At 42.8% G+C, this 20,042-nt stretch overlaps 1 protein-coding gene across 3 annotated transcripts in view; it reads left to right on the top strand.

The window, feature by feature from the left end:
* Positions 1–2,812: 2,812 nt before the first annotated feature.
* PITPNM2 (phosphatidylinositol transfer protein membrane associated 2) overlaps positions 2,813–20,042 on the top strand; it is a gene marked incomplete at its 5' end in the record, with an annotated part of 66,709 nt that continues 49,479 nt past the window's right edge. For all 3 annotated transcript variants that reach the window (XM_082007708.1, XM_082007709.1, XM_082007707.1), the window contains 2 exons: positions 2,813–2,890; positions 18,686–18,900. In XM_082007708.1, the coding sequence (XP_081863834.1) occupies positions 2,813–2,890; positions 18,686–18,900 (293 nt within the window). The remainder of the gene's footprint in view (positions 2,891–18,685; positions 18,901–20,042) is intronic.

Raw genomic sequence — 20,042 nt, 5'->3', positions numbered from 1 at the left:
TCCTCTCAGCCTCCTCTTCTCCAGACTGAACACCCCCAGTTCCCTCAGCCGTTCCTTGTAAGACTTGTGCTCCAGACCCCTCCCCAGCTTTGCCCTTCTCTGGACACGCTCCAGCACCTCAACGTCCTTCTTGTAGTGAGGGGCCCAACACTGAACACAGGGTTTGAGGTGCAGCCAATGAGCATATCATCGGGACCTGCTGCTGCCTGGGGACTTGCAGGCTGAGCCGAAACACTGCTTTTAACCACTGACTGCAGGGAAGCAAAAATCTGAAGGGGGACTTTACAGTGAAACCTTGGCTCTTGTAAAAGCCACGCAGGAAGCTGGACCAGGAGCCACTGCTGCGGCCAGACATGCTCCACACGCTGGGTGTTTCACGGCAGCTGCTGGGGGCTGCTGCTGTGCCTGCGTGGGGCCAAAATGGTTGGGTTTTTTAGTCTGTAGTAGAATAAGCCCTCTTGTGTCTTGACCATCTGAATTATTACCTGCCTGGCACTTCATTATAAACACATTTTTTACATCTTGGTACTGATTTCCTGCCATTTTATTGCTTTTAATGTTCTATTTGTTGTTTTATTAATCTCTTCCAATCAATAGAAATATCCTGGTTTTAGCAAGCAGCAAAGGCAGATGTGACTGATGTCCTTATGGTGGGAGCAGAATTGCTTTCAGAGCATTTGGGGAGTGGCGGGGGGGGAAGCTTTTAAATCTAATTTCCAAAGATCTCTAAAGTATAACAGACTGCTCAAGACATGTTGCTGAGTCTCCAGTTGCCATGAGCTGAAAGAGTTGGGATCCTAGCGTTGTACCAATGCAGATCCAGGGCCGGTGCTTGAGATCCATCCTCTGGTGATTACTGTTGTTCGTTGCCATTTCACTAATTAAAAACCACCTAATGAGATTATCCCCACCTGTTCTGGAGGATTAGTTTGAGGGAGGAAATCCTGCATGTGCACATGGATGCACACAATTGTGTGCATAGGCACGGCAGTGTCGGGAAGCGCAGTCTTCCCGGAATTATTCTCTACAGGGTTTGCCATGGCAAAGATGATTTTTTTTTTTTTTTTTTTTAAATTCCTCCCGCCCTCCACACACGGATTGCTCTGACAACAATAAAATGAAGCAGAGAGTTGAATTTGAAAATAAGTTGTTTAGATGATGCAGCACCAGACAGATAGCTATTCCCGAAGAGTCAGTCCAGGAAGGATTGGCTTTACTGCCAAATTAAAAACGCAGCAATCGGACGAAAGCAAGGTAACAGCACGGCGGCGCGGCGGCTGCATGCATGGGTCGGGCAAACCCTTCGGCTGGGATGTGGCAAGCAGTGCCCCTGCGTAAATTCAGCAGCGGGTCAGGTCTGATGCAAGACAGATGCTGCAGTGCCCTTTGAGTCCTACGCAGGTTAGAAGTCAGTAGACCTGGGTTATAAATACTGGATTTTGTCCCTGGTTACTCTGTGACCATGGGCATGTGTTTTAACCTCTCTATATCTTGTAAAAGGTTGGTGAAGTGCTGTGCAAACACTGAGTAGCGCTGAGACCTGTTGATAGCCATGTGGTTTCCTGGTTCCCAGGCCACAGTTTAATCCACTAGATAAGTTGGGGTTTTTTTGTTCTGGCTTTTTGTCCCCAGGCGTAGCGTTTGGGGCAGTTTTTGCTCCAGCAGCTGTATCTGAAGACTTCCAATAAGCAGGCAGAAGCAGAAAGGTGGATTTTGGTGGTGAGACAGAACCAGGCGAGTGCTTTGTGTGCTGGGAGAGCGGTCACCAGATCCTGCCGAGGCTGAGCTGGACTGATAGCAGGCAGCTTCGCTTCTTGTGTCCTCTCCTCCTCACCAGTCGTCTTTTTCTTTTCCCCCTTCCGTACGTGATTTTTGTTGCCTTTATCCATAGCCTGTAGAAAGTCTTAAGAATATTTGAAAAGTTACTGCTTTTACTCTTGGTGTAGTAAAGGCTGTATTCCCCTGTACTCTAAGCAATAATTTTATTAAATTGCCTCAATCTGGGGCATGATGGGATTTTTTTTATGTTGCAGTTTGATCTTTGTCTGTATTCTTATGCAGTGGGAGTGTAAAAAATTTTAGTCTGGCATTGATATCAGTGTCAGGAGGATTTTGCCTGCAGCCTACTTTGGAGGTGAAAGAGAAGGAATCTTACCAAGACAGTAATTCAGAATAAAGCAGGGAAGAAAAGTACATTTCTGCTGTCTTTATTGTTAGAATCCAAATCACTTTCTTCATCATGGTGCTACTAAGGGCCGAGGAAGTCTAATTATTGCCTTTTTTTGCTGCTGTGTGAATGTGAGAGGATAAAACCTGATACCTTTGAGTGGCTGCATCTCTGGTGTGTTGCTAACGTTGGAGAGACACTATATTGTCTAGCAAGAGAAGGTCTGCCCGTTCATTTTGAGCTTTTGTCACATCTCTTCCATGGAGATGCTATTGCGTATGAAAGTCTGGTTGATAGGGTGGCAAAGATCAGGAGGGTAATAGCTTTGATGGTACCCCCTGAAGCAAATCAAAATTTTTCTAAAAGATTCTGTTCAATTTGATACCAAGGGTCTGGTAGTACTCCAGGGATTCTTCTCTCGGCTATTAAGCTTATTGCTATTACAGAAATTAATGTTTGCGTGTTGTTTTGTTTTTTTAATAGGATGATCTCCAATAAGAACGGAAAATAACTGCTTCTTCCTTCTTTCTCTCTCTCACTCTGTTTCAGGGATCCTCAATGCATTTGCTTGCCATTATTTAAGGAGCCTTTACTAACAGCTTCTGGATTGTGTTTCTGAGTGGACACAAGATTTTTGTATTCAAAATGCTCATAAAGGAATATCGTATTCCTCTTCCGATGAGTGTGGAAGAATATCGAATTGCGCAACTGTACATGATACAGGTCAGTAATGTTTCAGCCCACGCGGATGGGTGCAGACTAACACCGAGCTTCGTGTGGAAGAGTGGAGTGTTGCTGCAGGATTAGATGTTTTAAGTTTGAGGTTTGCTGTATGCTTATAAAGGAGCAGGGGGGGAAAGGAATACAAACCTTTAGTTTATGACTTGCCTCCCCTCATCCTTAAATTGGAGAACCTCTCTTTGACCTGCCTGGGGAAAGAACAGCTCATGTATATGCTATTGCTACAGAAAGAAGCACTGAGCCTAAGTGTGTGGGTACCTGCCTGGAAGTGATCAAGCTGTAGGGCTTAAGCAGCCACTGCTTCCCAGTTGGGCTGTGGTTACAGGTCATGCCAGTTCCAGCTGCAAACCAGAGGCTCATGCTCTTTTGGGAAGAAATGGTGTAGTATAGGTTTGAGAAGGTAAACCAAAGGCATAACTTTGAATTTAGGGAGGAGGGAGGGAAATCTAGGAATCTAGATGTACTATTTCTGGCTTATGTACCACTATGAAACAGATACTAATCAGTTTATACATAAGACTTAGATTATTTTTAATAGGCCTCTGAATACTGATGGGAATTTTTGTTGAATTCCCTGTCTTCAATAAAGCAGTTAATTAAATGTTGGGTTTTTGTAACTCAAATCCTCTGTGCCCATATTCTCCCAGTGTTGGAAATCCAACCAGGAGCGTTTTTAAAAGGAAATGAATCTGAAGTGTTATTTCATTGTCCCACACTTTAAATAAAATTTAATTGTGTTCACCCAGCAAAACACACGTCTAATATTGAGTTTGCAGCAGGACACTGCTTTCTGTGGCCAGATGAAGCGATGCTAGAAAAAGCTGCTTTGGCTTATAACCTAAAATGAATTAAGGAAAAAGAAAACAAAACAAAACAAAACAACCATACACACACACACATACCCCAACCCAAAAAAAACCAAAGCAAAAGCACAACTCCTCCATTTCTCCTCAAACCATCCAGCTGCCCTTTAAGGACTCGTGCACTTGGACTTGACTATTAAAACAGTGTACAGTGTGTCTTTGCCGGTAATAACAGTCAAATTCCTTTTTCTGACACAAATATAAAACATCTTTGTGTGTCTAACCTAAATGTTAGCAGAAGTGAGTAAACATTTTTCTTAGATGGCTTCATTTTTGTGTATCTTTTCCTGATGCTGTAGCTGCTTTGAATATTGTAATTATTTTGCTACATCATCTTCTTCCAAATTTGGCTCAGCTGCTCTGAATAAAGAGCTGGTTGATGGAAGCAGTGTATTAGCTATGCAGGACTTGTTCTGTGGGCAGCAGAGCGTACAGGAGAATGATCTGATTAAGGAGGAGTCCACCTGATGATGAATCGTTAACTGGGGAGTGTCTGGGGGGGCCTCCTGCAAGATGCAGAGGACTTGGTCAGGGGTCTAAATTTGCTGTTCACTTTCAGAAGTTAAAATATTTATTTTTATTTCATTAATGCAGAGGACTGGATTCCACTTTCTTCAGTTGACGGTGATTTTGGCCATATCTTAATGTCAAAGGACTAGATAAGCCATGAGTATTTCATGCAAAGGGAAGTTCAGTGGCCCAGGAAACTACTTGAGAAACTATACCTCTGAGCTGCCATCCAGCCCTGCTTCAGAACTGCTCTAATTTTCTAGTGCATTGATACGCAGGAAAGTAAGGTCTCCTCTTAGATCAGGTGCAATAATTGTTGTCAAGTCAGGTTTCTGATCTCCCTCCACTTACCCAGAGTGGGGGTAAGCTGGAAACACTGCATGTAGCCCAAGATCCAGGTGAGCTAGAGAAATGTATGACAAGAAAATGACTTTACTGTGTTAACATGTACAAGTGGTACAAGAGGAAAAGTTAGCTGCGCTTTTTATTGAAAATACTATTCTCAGCTCAAATTTCAAACAAAAAACAACCAGAAAACCCACTTAACGTAGAATGTAGAGTTTATCTTCTGTTTCTTAGTGTTTGGTGATGATCTGCTTCAACTCTTCCTGAAATTGGTGGAAAGATTCCTGCCAACTTCAATGGGAGCTTTTCCTAGACCATGATATCAAATGTCCTTTTTCTTCAGTTTGATTTAAAAGTGGAGGTTTTGTCTTTGAGACAGGCGCTGGGGAGGGAGCAGTGGGGAGCATGACTTCCGTTCTTTTCAGAGAATGAGAAAGTGCTTCATGTCTGTCTTTTTATTTTCCCTCTGAAACGCATAAGGCCACAGGAGAAGCAAGTTCTCTGTGTTGAACCCCCTTAGGGGGAGCAAGCTGAGAGATCTGTATAAACCAGCAGTGTAGAGGCATTTCCTAAAAATCTGTGGCTGAAACGTAGAACAGAATGATTTAAAATAGTTCCTGGGGAGAGGAGCGAGTCCTAAAAGCAAAAGGTTCATTTCAAAGACATTTGTTGTGTACAGTATGGTGTCACTATTGCTGCAGACTGTAGTCAGCCTGGTCCTGAAACAAGCGGTTTTCTAACAGTGTAAATGTCACAATTATTCCGCAAGGGTTTTAGAGAGCCTTAAGCATGTACTTGAAGTTGATCAGTCATTTAACTCCAAGTTCATGAGTGAAGATCCCCATTATATTCCAAACCAGTTGGTATAGAGTTGCTCTTTTAAGAGCAATCAGATAATTTTCCTAGATCCTAGTATCATCCAAATGAAAGTTTTCCAAAAGGACCTTCCCTGGAGGATGAAGCAACTGGTCCGTGCAGCTGCTCTGGGGACTCTTTCTGTGGAAGGAGTGCCTCAAAGCCATGTGGGCAGGGATGTTCAGACTCAAGCTGTAGTACCATGGTCACTTTTCAAAGATGTTTTCATGGAGGTTTTTGCTTTGCAGTGCAAGGTCCTTTCGTCTGCTTTCATGAGACAGCAGTCCCTCCTTCTTTACAAGTCTTAAAAATTTCCTCCAGATTTGATGTAAGCAGCATGATGCCCAAGTAGCAAAGGATCCTTCCATTAAACCAGGACAGGCTGTACTAATATTTACTATGTTTACTGGATGGCAGAATTAAAATTGTGCAGTGTATAATCCAGCAAGTCTGTTGGTTCTCTGCACCACTAGGCAGGTGAGACATGCAGTAAGTCATTGTGTGCGTGCCCGTGTTGCTCTGTAATTCCTCTTAAAGTTCTCCAGGCCAGTGTATAAAGCTGTGAAGACTGAGTGGCCTGCTGCTTTGCTTTTTAATTTTTTTTTTTTTTTTTAAATTTGAGGATGGGGGAAGGGAGCGACAAGTCTCTTAAGTGTTGCTTTCTGCTAGCTTCTGAAATATTATCTACAGAGACCATGGTTTCAGTACTTCAAGTAGCACTTAAATTCTTCCATAAGTAAGTTAATTTTACGTAGTAGTGAAGGGCTTAATGTACCCTTGACTTGCTTGAAGCCTAGCAGATCTGAATGGAACTCTTTTTCTCTATTAAATTTTAGGCTATCAATCCATTTTTTTCATGGGAAACGTCTCATGCAGTGTTGTCACTGCGTTCAGGTTGGGAGCCCTTGCTGCATTAGCAGCAGAGCAGTTAGGTCTTAGCTCTTCCATATGCACAAGAGGTATTTTGCATCACTGCTGAGTCTTTGTCTCTTTTGCTATCCAAGTTAAAACATACTAATATTTGTATCTGAGCTTGGAACTAGTGATCGATCTTCCTAGTGTGACCTGTTTTTATTCTGGTGCATAAAGCAGGCAAAATATTTCAAAACAGTGAAATAATTCTTTGTATCTTTTTTTTTTTCCTAGACAGTATTTTTTTAGTGTAACTTTTTCCTAAATTCTATATGCACATTTAAAAGTCTGTTCTGCTTCCAAGGGTGAGATATCTCTAGATAAACTCAACCTTGACAGTCTCCCATAGGACTGGAAAAGCTGCAGTTTGATCTGGGGAAACTGCAGTCTCCTATCCTAACGTAAGCAGAAGGCAACTAGAAGTGAGCCCTGAACTGAGTTTCGCGAAGCACAAACCACTTATGGAGGTGACAACTGTAAGCATCTGTAGTGATTTCTTTCTTCCTGCAGAAATGCTGAACCGAGGACTCTGTCCTGGATGTCTTCTCTGACTCTGCACATCACATCAAGGGCATGTGCAGTATTTCAGTCTCTGTGAGGGCTTTAAAGCCTGTTGGGCACAAAGGACAGAACCATTCAGTTTTATACATTAGATAGATCTTATTAAAGGATCTCTTAATTCTTCTAAGTGTCCCGCATATTTGCGTCTCAGCAGCTATCCTTTCCTGTAACACTTGCTTCCTTTTCTTGTGTGTTCAGGGAACCTACCTTTCTGTATGCCTCACCCCAGAAACAATGCACACTTTAGTGGTAAGTCTCTGTCTCATAAAAGCTTGTATTCCAAGATCTGAATGCGTTTGCCAGAAAGATCAGTATGTTATTAGCCAAAGGTCAGTCCGTTTATCATGTTAATACCATTCATTACTGCAGTTCCATATGGCATGAGATTCCGAAAGACCATTGCCCTTCTGACCCTTACATAAGACGAGAGAATTACTCTTGTTATTAAATCTTATTTTTATATCGGTGTGCATAGCTTGCTTTCTTTGCTGTAAGTAAGTCCCGTCCTCATTTTCTCTGTGCAGTTTCCTCTGATTACTTGTGACCTTCCTCCAAAGATCACAAGATTCTTCTGGACCTAGTGATTGCCTTTTGAGGATGAGACTTATTTTAAGATGCTGCATCATCCTTATAAGCTAATAACGTTAATACTTTGTCATTCAGCACTTCGAGGGTCCATGACTGGGGAAGGACTCTGGCTCCTGTTCGAGGCAATCTGCTAAACATAAGCCATCTGCTCAGCACTGTCTGCTGAACTCGAGCAGGATCCTGGGAATAGAGGGCTCTTCTCATCTTTTAACATGAGCCTCTCTTCTACAGTCCCTCAGGGCTTTGTATTTATTGCCTTCCCCGAAAAATCAGAGCGTGTTTCCAAGCATCTGCGGTGTGCTGTACTCGCCTCTCGTGACTGCTGATGGAGTACCCTCAGTCGTCTTCCCTCCTTTCTGAAGCATCATGATTTGTCCATCATCTCAGCCTCCAGACCCCTGCGCTGTCCTGTTTTCTCCTTTGTTTGTAGTTCTCAGGTAGCACCTTTGAGAATAGACTTAAAATACATGCTTGATGGTGCTAATTCTTGAGGCGATGTCCTGATATCTGGTTGCAAAAGTCGTGTCCCTTACTGTTAGCTACACTTGGCAGTTGCCAGCAGGCTCAGCAGATGGTGAAAGATTGATTGAGTGGGGGAGAACAAACTAACCCTTCGTCTCTGGACACTGAAGAACAGGATGGCTGATTATTTTTGTTTCAATTGCAGATGCCTTGGCCATCTGGACAGATAGACGTATATGCTTTAATTTTAAAAGCAGGTGACACTGCTGACAGCTCCAGAGACCCTGGAAGATTGACAAGTCTGAAAGCAAAAGCCTGGTTTGAAGCTTTTCTGCTAATTTCTATGTTGCAGCATTAAAAACCTGTGACTTCTGTGTTCTCTCTTCTTCCTCTGGTTTTCATAAACTTTTCTTTGGGATCATGAGGGCTTGCATCCTTCTGAAAGAGGAGTGTAAGACACTCGCAGTTGCTTAGCTTTGAAAACAAGGGCGGTACAGCTACGTTCAGTGCTACCAGTCTTGTGGTCTGATTTGCACCAGTGACGGCGACCCATACAGGTCATCATTTTGGGAAAACATACAGAAATAGTAAGCATCTCTTCTGCATTTACTTTTTTCTTGTTTTGTAGTCGTTATCCTGGAACAGTTCTTAAACTGGCTGTTATTCCATACCTGGTGAAAGAAAGATTGATTTTAAAGTAGTGAACTGTGTTGCCTTGACAGTTCACACGTGCTCTCTTTCTCTAGCAAAACTGAGTGAATCTGAGATAAGGTTATAACACAAAAATGATTTTAAACTTCAGATGTGTACTAATTTTAATACAGGATGCAGCACTGATAATCTGACTGAGCTTGTGGCTGTCAAAAATCCTTTTTCCTTCTTTATTTTTTTTTGTTCTTATGAAAGAAGATTTCTGACGTGTGGACAAAATCTCGACTGTTAACCCAGACTAGATTCTCACTTTTTCAAATACCTGAAGGCAAGTAATTAATTAAGTGTAATGAAAACTGTGGGGATTTCTTTAAGCCAGTCCACCAGTATTTTAACATACAGCCTATTGTTAGTGAATAATTGCACTGGGTTCCAAAAACCTAATGGATATAGTCAGAGGATCAGAATTGATCCAAAGCACCCTGAGTTGAAGTTTCGTCTCTGACTTACAATATAATAATGTGCAACTTGGTTTACCTCCCTTTAAACTAGGGACAGTAATTCTCAGAGACAGTGTCTGTGGCATAGTTAATACAGTGAAAAATCTGTTTAAAGACAGGAAAGGAAGTACTCAAGGTAAGGTGAAATACTGAGCTAGAAGTGTAGTAGACATTTTGAAAGATGGAGCATGTGGGGTAAACAAGTTTGAGGTATCTCCATAATAAAGCGATTCCTAATTCATGTGCCTCTGGCACATCCAGCCCTGGCTCCGTAGGAGCGTGACTGGGCGTCTTTGTAAGGTGAAGTGATTAATGAGTTGGCCATGAGAACAGTTCTCCTAATGCTGTAAATTATTTATAGTCCCACACAATTGATTGTCCCCGAAATATCCTGGTTTTGCACAAACAGCTTCATTAATATCTAGACCCGATTCTAAATAATGCAGTGCATACAACATTTGTACAAGTTGATGCTGCACGTATTTCAGCTCTGTCTTGCGAGAGTCTGCTGCTGACAACCTGTCCTGCCTTTAACTTTTAGGGGTTTTTTTAGGAATGTGTTTTGCCTTACAAGAAAAGCAGCCGAGAGCGATGGTGCTGCAGATGTGGCACAGGTAACCTGCACTTGTTTGGGTGAGAATGGTCCCTTCTTCAGGGTCTCCTGTGTGCTCAGCTTTGCTCTGCTTCTGCTGGCTCAGAGTCTTGCAGGATTTGAGGCTGGAAACCCAGAGGGAGGATGTTCTTGCAGCTGCAAAGGGATGTGACCCCCACCTCAAATAGCTCTGAGGAGAGTGAAGGAGTGGCAGGAACAGACCTGGGTTCTCCTGGACACTAACGTACCTCCTGTCAGAAAGCAGCTCTATATGTGCTTCTCTCTGGCAGAAAGACCCTTTGTGGGTGACATCATCTTCTTTTTCCTTGTTTCTTTAATATCTCCTTGGAGGTGGCATTACACAGTGATTGAAGCACGGGACAGAAGGCCAGCAATTCCTGTGTGGTAGTCCCCATTCTTGCTCAGTGAACTTTAGGGAATAGCCCCATACTATCCCTGCTGCAGGCAGGGAGGTGGTCAGATGGCAGTTCCCAGCAGAGCTGGGAAGGACCCAAAGGGGCACCTTCCAGGAAATTGCATCTATGCAGTGCTAGGTTGGGAAGGCAGATGCTAACTACTTTATGGTTGCTCTCAAAATCATCTACCTAATAAGCTAATGTGTTTGGATATCCCTAATGAAACCAGACTATCTTGAGGAGGAAGGGCAAAGGTACTTGCCTGTCCTGATGGCTCTGAGCATAAACCCCAGCTGCAGAGTGTGTAGGACAGCCCCACTCCTGCTGAGACTGAGTCACTGCTGTGATTTCTGATATGCCAGGAGGATGCAAACCCAGTGCTGGGCAGGGATGTGGAGGTGGTTCATCGATCTGTAAAGTAAGTGAATCTGGAGGAGACTGTACTCATGGTCAGCAAAGTCTTAGGTCTCTGAAATGTCTCCATATTGATAGAGCTGTCCTGTTTGGCCATCTGATAGAGCAGCCTGGAAAGTGGCAGTCCTGTCATGGCATCATTGACTAGGTTTCTGCCAGGATGGGGAGTCTTCTGACTGCCTTCCACACACACACTTTACAGCTCTCTGTCTCATTTTAGGACTCCTTTTGTTTGTTTTCAACTGGATGGTAGGAACACTTAAGACCAGGTTTTATGTTCAGCTGGTGAAGCACTGGTGCTTGGGGGAAGGGGTATTGCCTAGATGGAATGAAGCACTGCACATTGCCCAGCCATTGATCAAACCTAGAAGGAGGATCTTTAAAACAGCTGCTCTTTTGCCTTTATTAATAAAGCCATTGAGGAGGAACAGATTTCCCCAGGGCTTCTGATCATTCCTGTGTTCAGTGCAATGAGGCTCTGGGTCAAAGTGCTATTGTAAAGCCTCATGTTCTGATTGTTATCTTGTTGACTCAAACTAACCTTCCTTTGCTAAATAAGTGTTGACACTGGCCCTTTATATATATATTTTTTTAACAGCACTAATTGGATTAAAATAATTGTCATGCATGAAGGTTGCATGTTAGAGCGCAAAGAGCACACGGAAACCTCAGCTGTGGGCACCATGGTTACTAGTGACATCACTTGGTTTGCTGTTAACAGTAATGATTTGTGTGCAGCGTTCAAGCCGGAGTGAAGATGGCCTGAACTAAACCCAGTGGATTGCTGATGCAGTCCAATTGCCATGGAGACAGATGTTGCAGCTTAAAGTTGCCTGCATTCGTAATGTGATGGAGATGGTGTAAACAAAAACATGGTCCTGTGGTGTCCACAACTTCTGAAAGGGCTGGAGAAATTGGGAAGTCCCATTGCAGTTGGACTTTGTTTCTCATTAAGGTAGTGCCAGCTTAACTGCGCATGATGAGATCCAGTAAGCCTTGCCTTTGAGTAACAAGGGCAAAACTCACAAGTCCCTTACTGTCTTCCAGCAACGATGTTGTTGAAGGACTGTCAGTCCGACTTGACGTGGATTGTTTCTAATTTGTACCTTACAAAGTGCAGGCTCAAAAGTACTATTAAAACCCATCCCTGGGGGAACAGGTTTCTTAGCTCCTGCCTCCCTTTAATATTGTCTTTCCAATATAGCCACTAAGACTACACTCAACTCCTGCAAAACAGGAGTAGAAAAGCTTCCCTGTTTGAGGACTGTTCTGCTGTATTTTGGTAAAGGTCCCTACTCAAGCCCAATGAAGAAGACTGCCACATCATGGTTAGGATGCTGAAATGGGGCTTGAAAGATCTGGGTACTAGACATAGCCCTGCCAGCAGCTCTGTGTCTTCAGGTCACTTTCTCTCTCTTCAAAACTGTGCTCTCTTGTCAAGTCCATCATCTTTAATGTGAGGACTCAGCTATTCCGGCCATGGCACCAAAACCTTTGACAGAAAGAAGTTGCGTGCGCTGTTCTTACTTCAGCACTCTAACACATTAATAACAGTAAGGGTGGGTTTTGTTTTTAATTTAATTCATGTAACTTCCTGCTTGCTCTTAGAACATGTTAACCAACGTAATTTTATCAGTGCATTTGATCTGATCAGAAGTTCTCCTTGGCTTCTGTAAGAGTGGAGTAGTACCATCTCCTCTGCTCCCTGCTTTCACACTGGAAAAATCTTTTTTGCTCAGGTATCACCCTGACTATGGTGATATGGTTTTAATTGAGTGTTTCAGGTCTTTGACACACATGTTTTGAAAAGAAAAAAAACAAAAAAAACCAGCTTGGGAAGTATGCCTCTACTGTACTTTTAGGGTAAACCAATGTTTTGTTTTCGTAGTCAAAATTTTTGACTGCCTGATTTTTGATTGCCTGCAGTAAATACTGTCCATGAATAGTGCCTGGTCTATCTGATATGTGTATCAGCAGGCAGAAGGTTGTCGATGGTGAAAGCAAATTGCTTGTAATGAATTAGATGTCAGTTCAAATGCTCAGAAAGGAGTGGTTAACAGAACCCAGAGCTGAGTCATACCGCAGCAAGAGACCGCTGAAGGGAGAATGGATACACCCATGTGCATGCACAACGTCACTGTACATGTTATCCATGTGCAAAAATCCTGCGCTGGGAAAATGCGTTAAGAATAAACCATGTATTAGTGTCAGGACCTTTCGGTATTTTCCAGTATCTCAATCATTGGCTTTCTGGTTTTAGGTGCTGTTTCTATTCTGGCTTGCAGCAGCTATGGCTGAAACTGTGCATCTGTTGTCATGCTGGTTTATTTGTGGTGTTTGGATGCGGGTATCACCACAATAAACCCAGATACATTGCTGAGGCTAACAGACTGCTTTGCTTATAAGTTGTCCCAGCATTTCTGTAAAAGGCTGTCATGTGCAACGCACCAGTCATAGTCTAGCTGGTACCTTCTTAGTACGTGCAGATTCTGCTCTTGCACGGTGCCTGCGGGTAAGAGGTGACGCTGGCTGGAGGGCAGCTACCTGGAGCACATCAAGGAAGGCAGTTGGTGATGGGAAGAAGGCAACGCGTTGGAAAATCAATTAGAAGGGTGAAATCTCTGTCAGCCTAAATAATGTCCAGCTGGAGATAGTGGGGAATATATTTCCCTTAACGTAGGGAAGAGATTGAAAACAATAGTTTATTCCTCTCCCAGCCTGGATTTTGTTCCTCAGCCCTTTACATCTTAATAACCTTTGTACTTCCTAAAACTGAACGGGGGGGGGGATAGGTCTGACTAGTGAAACCAGGTCTTAAAAGCTATCCAGTGATGGCAGGAGTCATCCTAAGCAACTTTAGGCATTTTTATTGTCTGGTGGATTACGTGAGGCAATTCAGGCTTTCTGGTTCCCAAAGGACGAGTCTGTTTCTGGGACTTAGTTGGAATTTGTGGTAGCCTTAGCATCCAGAACAGTAAAAAAATAGTAATTGGCCATACAGAATGTTTTCTCAGCCTCCCTTGCCACAACAGCATGAACAAGTATGTTAGCAGGGTCCTCTGGGGATATTTGCTGTCATGTTCTTGTTCAGCGGTTACATAGATGCCTTTGTTTGCTGTTGTCGTTAACTGAAACCATCAGTCAGCTGTAAACTTCTTGTATCCAGATCTATGTCTAAATGGGATTAAAAAAACCCAAGACTTCAGTGTTATTTTAATGGATTCTCCCAGAAGAATTTGTGTGGACTATCAAAATACTCTGTTGCCAAATGGGAACTGGAGGAAGAAAAACAAAAAAAATCTTCTGGTTATTGTTTCCAGACAGTGATTTGTGTCTTCATTATTCATGGACAAGAGGTCTACCAAGCATAGTGCTGTCAGTCTTCATCATTTGAATAATCTCAAATCAAGACTCTCATGGGTCATTGAAGTAGGCCACTGGTACTGTGTAAATACACTGCTGTAATGCACGAAGAAACTTCATCGTGAAGCTAAAGCATGTCAGCCTTTTGTAATCACGATCTAACTTATTTAGGTTGAGGAGTTGTACTGTAAACAATAATCAGTGGTAAACAAGGTAAGATTATAGCTATAATCTATTTTTAAAAGCTAGAACAATGCCTGGATCGCCTGTTACCACTGTGCAACCTACCCTGTCTTTACTGTTCTCTGCAGTACTATTGCAGTGCTCAAAGTAGTGAGTTACAATAAAAAAAAAAACTTTAGGAGAAACTAAACCACTGAGCCATTTGCAGGGCTCCTGTGGACTTTGCAGAGATTCTCAGATGCACCTGAGCCCGTGTGCATCTATACTTTACTCCAGGGCTGAAACACAAGGAGAAGGACTCTGTTGGTTTAGGATAATACTCTTCTTGGTGGTGTTCTGAGCAATACTGGCTTGGTTGGTGGGTTGTTTTTTCTTCTGGTTCACCAAAAGCAAAATACTACAAGGCAAGTTTAATTTCCACAGCCTGACTTCTGTATTGCTTCAGCTGGTATGATAAGGCATTATCTTAGCTGTTTTATCCAACATCATGCATTCTTGTTCTGTGAACACTGTTTCCCCAGCTGTAGTGAGACTCAAGTTGTGAGGGTTTCTATTGCCGTCAACCATCATTCCTCTCCTGAACTGTACCCTACTAGAAAAACATACGAAGTGCATTTAGTCACCTGGTCCCACTCAGCTGTGCCAGGACAAGTTTGCTGGACTGAGGCTTTGCAAGACGTGCTCCATGTTGTTAGCTGATAGTGAGGCACGTTTCCGACCGGGAAAGGGGATGGAAGATGTGAGAACTGATCAACCTGTCTTTGCTAGTGGAAGACTTTGTTTCCAGACGTTTGTCTCCTGTTGTGAAGGGCAGACGATGAACGGGGTTAGGCTAGCTCAATGTTTAGATGACATTCATGGGAATTACTCATCTATGATTGTTATGGTGAGGTCATGTGCTGTGTCCCATGCTATGCTGCTGTGCCAAGAGATTTATTTTAATAGATAGATTTTAAGTAACTGGCATTCTTACTAATCATGGTGCATCTGCTTCTCTGGGTTCCCTGTTATGAGTAATTTAATGCTATTACTTTAGCTAGAAGGATCTGTGTCACCATCTGCCCTGGAAAGCTATTGATGGGACTATGCAGAACATGGAGTGTCAACAGCAGAAGAGAGGGACTTCTAAAGGGATGACTGGATTTCCTATTGTAATACAATATAAGATGGTTTACCGTGATTACGGCTTCGATAACTTGCATATAAAGGCTGTTAGCTACACTCTGATTTTGTTGGGGACTGTTCCTCAGATATTTATATAGAGGGAAGGTACCATTCTCAGTTAGTAGCAAGTAGTGATAACAGGTAATCTGCTAAATAAGGCCTCTACTTCTCACAGCGGCATGAGTCTATGAGACTGAAACCTCCAAGGCTGACCCTAAAATGCCTTCACATGTGCCACTCCCAGCAGACAGATATTCTTTGTAGAGGGCTTGCCAGACACTTTTCAAGCCACATGCTTTCCTAATCGACGGTTATTTTTTAATTGTTGTTTACAGACCACTTCCTTGTAACAAGCCCTCTCCATGCTGTAGCTGAGTCACAATAGACGTGAAGAGGCTATATGGTTGAAAAGCAAATTGCTCTTCACTTCCGTAAGTGGCGTACTTTCACAGTACCACTTAGGCACAGAGTATCATCCTGGTCTCTCGAGTATGTGTGGCTGATGTCTTTATTTTTATCATCCGAGGAAAGTATTTTCTTTTTGTCTTTGTGACTGGTTAGTAATTGTGCTGTTCACCATCCAGCCTGACTTGTTTGGTCCTTCCTGACCTCACTGTGGCTTGTTGCCTTCTCTGCAGGCTGACTGGTAAGTGTGAAAGCATGCAGGGCTGGGAAGCAGCTTTGTGTGGGTTTATCCTGCGGAGTTTTTCTTTGATCGTACTGTCCTTCCCAGGGATAAATTATGTTGGGTTTTGAGTATAAATTGGCCAGGCTCGGAAGATAGTTTGGGATATGAACTTTGCAGCTCTAATTTTTTTGGTTTTTGTCGTGCAGAGCTGTAGATCTTATTTCATGTTTATCAAAGAAAATGCTCTTGCTGTCCCTTGTCATATCTTATATAGGTAAGTGACAAGCAAGAGGGATGTGTAGGGCCAAAATTTGCTTAAGGCTTGCCACTGGGTGAAAGAGGCTGTGGGCTGGAGTTGATCATCTGGAAAGGCTGAAGGAGGAAGCATACACTGCTCTTGGACTAGGGTTCGCGGTCTCCTGCAGGTGCATAGAAATTAATGAAATAACCAGAAATCAGAAGTGAGACATGAACCGACTTCCACAAAGAGTCTCAGTTAATTTGGGTTTTTCCCTTCCTCCTCCCTCACCAGGTGTTGGGCCCATGCCACCCATCACATCTCCAGTGATCAGACAGCTCTGAGAAGCTGAGTGTTAGCATTACCAGGTCATGTGGAAAAGCTGCTTATGGAAGTATTCATGAAAATCAAGAACTGGCAGATCTTGCAGGTTCACCAGGGTTCTAGCTGTAGGATGAGAACCAGGCAAGTCATCTTCACGCAGAGAGATGTTGTCAAAACTGGCTAAATGGGGGAAAGAAAAGTGTGTGTGTGTTGCTGCTGGTCTGGCTTCAATCCCAGACCCTCTGAAGCGCGTCAAGAGGAAGACAAGGCATAAGGTGTATCTCAGATGTAGCTGTGAAAAGAAGAGTATGAAATCACACTCTGAGAAAGAAAGCATGCAGGGTATTTTTATCCATTTTCATATCAGCCGTGGCTATTAAAACAAAGATCTTTAGTGTTTTGGTTTTCCAATGCAACACAAGCATTTGTAAATCTGGAAACACAGTTTTTCTGTGCAGGTCTGGCTTGGCACAGTCCTAGGAGGTGCTGAGTCCACTCTGTGCTGTGGATTTCTTTTGAAATTGAAAAACTAAGTATGTTTTGTCCCAAACAAGGACTTGCAGATTCGCCTTGGAATTGCTGGTAACCACGCAATCTAGAATAGAGTTTTAAATGTATCCGATGTACAATTCTACACATGGTAATTTGACACAGAGAACCCGTATTTCCTCTGCTTATGATTTCCACGTGCTTATGCCACATAATAAGACTCTAGATCTCCATAATTTGTATCAACTGTTCAGAGCAGATGCTGTGTTATTATTCTGTCTGACACATTTGCTGTGCCTGCTGGGTTACTGCCTTTTCCAAGACCTTTGAATTAACCAGATTTTTGGGTCATCGAGATTATTTAATGTTATTGTCGTAAATATTTGTACAGGACTTGGTCAGTGCTTATATAAGAGCTGACAGACAGTAATTTGTTTTAAGAGGATGTGTTTTAATGAACTGCCAACTGAATGTTAGATATAAACTGTAAAAAAGCACTTTTCTTTTGCATGACTATTGCAGTTTGTGGAGTGGGGAAAAAAGTTCCTATTTAGATGGTCAGTTATTTAGAATTGTCCATTACAGCTGTTTAAATTTAAAATGGCTTGAGAGCTCTTTAAAGAGGGCTATTTACTTTTAAATAGCTGTATTGGCTTATCGTCCTGTCCTCAAAAGACAAGAAGCTGATCTCTTGCATCTTACTAATCATTTTCTGTTAAACCATGTTATCCTTTGAATTGTTTGTATGCCAAAAATGAGAGGTTGTTATTGTGTTATATTGCACAGTTGATTCTTGTATAAAATTCCTTTTTTTTTTCCCCTCTTAATGTCCAAAGCACTGTCCTCTCAAATACAAACAAGAAACACAAAATACTAACAATATGAATCTGTTGTTTAGAAATAATGAAGCTTATACATCATCCAATCTGCTGAAATGCGTTACAAATGAATAAATATTTGGTTTGCCTCTAGCTCTTCTTAGAAGCACTGAAATTAGTATTTTTTTATTGAAGGAATTTTTGCCAGGCTTCTCAATGAGGGACAGTACTACAAATAAGCCAAAATATGGAGGCTGCCAGGGGGTGCTGTGTGCATTCTGGCAAACTTGGGTTGTTTCTTCTAAATATCTTAATTAGCAGAGCATAGTCTCCAAGCTGTTCTTGGAGAGCTGCTGCCCTGCCAGACCACAAGCAACAAGCCCCCAAATCCTGTGGGTTTAGGTCATAAAATAGCCTTTAGTACTGCGATGTTGCACCGAGCGTGTGTGTGATTCTTCGCGCTGATACACCACCACAAGAATCTGTCAAGTGGGACAAAGTCCCGTTCGCCGTGGCATCCGCTGGTGCGCCAGCTTTCGGTGCTGGTGGGTGGCTCACAGCTGGAGCCAAGGTTTAGTGTGCTCTCAGGAAGAGCCCCACGGAACCTACTGTAGGCGCCGGAATTAATGTGTCACTAGGTCTCCATTCAAACTGTCTCCTAGTGTCCAAATCCAGATTTTTACAGGATCCCTAATAAATCAGAACTCTGTTCCTGTGTTGGCCCGATGGGTCTCTAAATCCTTCCTTTATAATCTCTGGGTTTGGTAATCTTACTGCCAGGGTGCTGCTACAGTTCCACTGGCTGTGTGAAGCGCTGCTCAAAAGGAGTCCTAGAAACCATCCCCAATGTTCATGTACAACGCACTGGGAGGGTTAACTATGTGATGTATTTCCCTTTCAGAAAAAGAGCAGAGAGGAGACATGTGGGGAAGGCAGTGGAGTAGAGATCCTGGAGAACAGGCCGTACATGGATGGACCGGGAGGCAACGGGCAGTATACTCACAAAGTGTACCACATTGGTATGCACATACCCAGCTGGTTTCGGTCAATACTGCCCAAGGCAGCTCTGCGAGTCGAAGAGGAGTCATGGAATGCATACCCATATACAAGGACAAGGTAAAACTTATGAAGATGTCCAGAGGTGTTTCCCTACTTTAGAGAGAGGATTTGATGTCACTGTGTGTGGCAGTGGCATCTCTTCCATCTCCAGTAATATCCTTTAGAGAAACTGGGGTCAAGTCCTAAAATTCTCACACAGTGCTTAATCTCAGGAGTGTGAGTGTTGTCTGAGCTGACTGCATGCATACATACTTGAGAATTTGTGGCTGGTTGCTCTAAAATGTGAGCTGCTATGTCCATCAGAACATGGGGAATCTTGAATGGTTTTTATTTAGTCTTGTATCCTGCACTGCATGTTCTACTTACTGTTGCAGATATCTGCTAGCTCAGTGAAGGTATAAAAGTACACAGTGATGGGACAGTTGTCATGTTGAACACTCTCAAGTAAGACAGGATTCATTTGTTCTAAGGGGCAAAGAAAAATCTTTACAAATAAATAAGTAAATAAATAAATCTGGTGCTGCTGTTCTGGGAAATGTCTTACTGGCATTTAGCTAGAAAATATACAAACCTGCATCCTATGTTTTTCACCCTGAGAAGGGAAGAGCACCAGAGGCTCTGTCGAGCCCTCTGGGACCTCCTCGTTTTGGCTAATTTTGTCTGGAAGGACTTAGATACCCTGCAATAAATAGCCTGTATGCCAGTTACTTTGGTTTACAGCATTTGCCCTTTTCCAGGTTTACAAGTCTGATGCTGCTGTCATCTTTCATAATAAAAAGGCCTTAATGCATATTTTTGATTTTTATCAAAAATCTGGAGAAGTTTCATAGTTCTGGTTTAGCTAGTCTCTACAAGTAACATTAGTCTAGGGAGAGGTGGGGAGTCAGTGTCTGTGTACAGGCAGTTGCTCGTGACTAAATATAATGGAGCTGTCTGACTTTCAAGTGATTGAAGTCCACTTCCAGTCTGTTTTTATCTATTCTCTTGAAATGCCCATGAGCCAATCAGTTGGCCAGGAAACCTGGCACTGCAGAGAACCAGTCCATATTTTATTCTGCCATAAATTCCAGGCAAGGGCTCTGCTTTTTTCCTGGTAGAGATGCATTTCCAGGGTGTCCTTGTGTTCATATCTGTGTCATACCTGCAAGGATAACATAACTTGTTAGTATAGCAGACCCAAAAGTTACCTCCTTGCTGAA

The sequence above is a fragment of the Phaethon aethereus genome, assembly GCF_964289735.1.
Source record: "Phaethon aethereus genome assembly, chromosome: 17".
Taxonomy (NCBI): domain Eukaryota; kingdom Metazoa; phylum Chordata; class Aves; order Phaethontiformes; family Phaethontidae; genus Phaethon; species Phaethon aethereus.
This window is presented reverse-complemented; position numbering and strand designations above follow the sequence as displayed.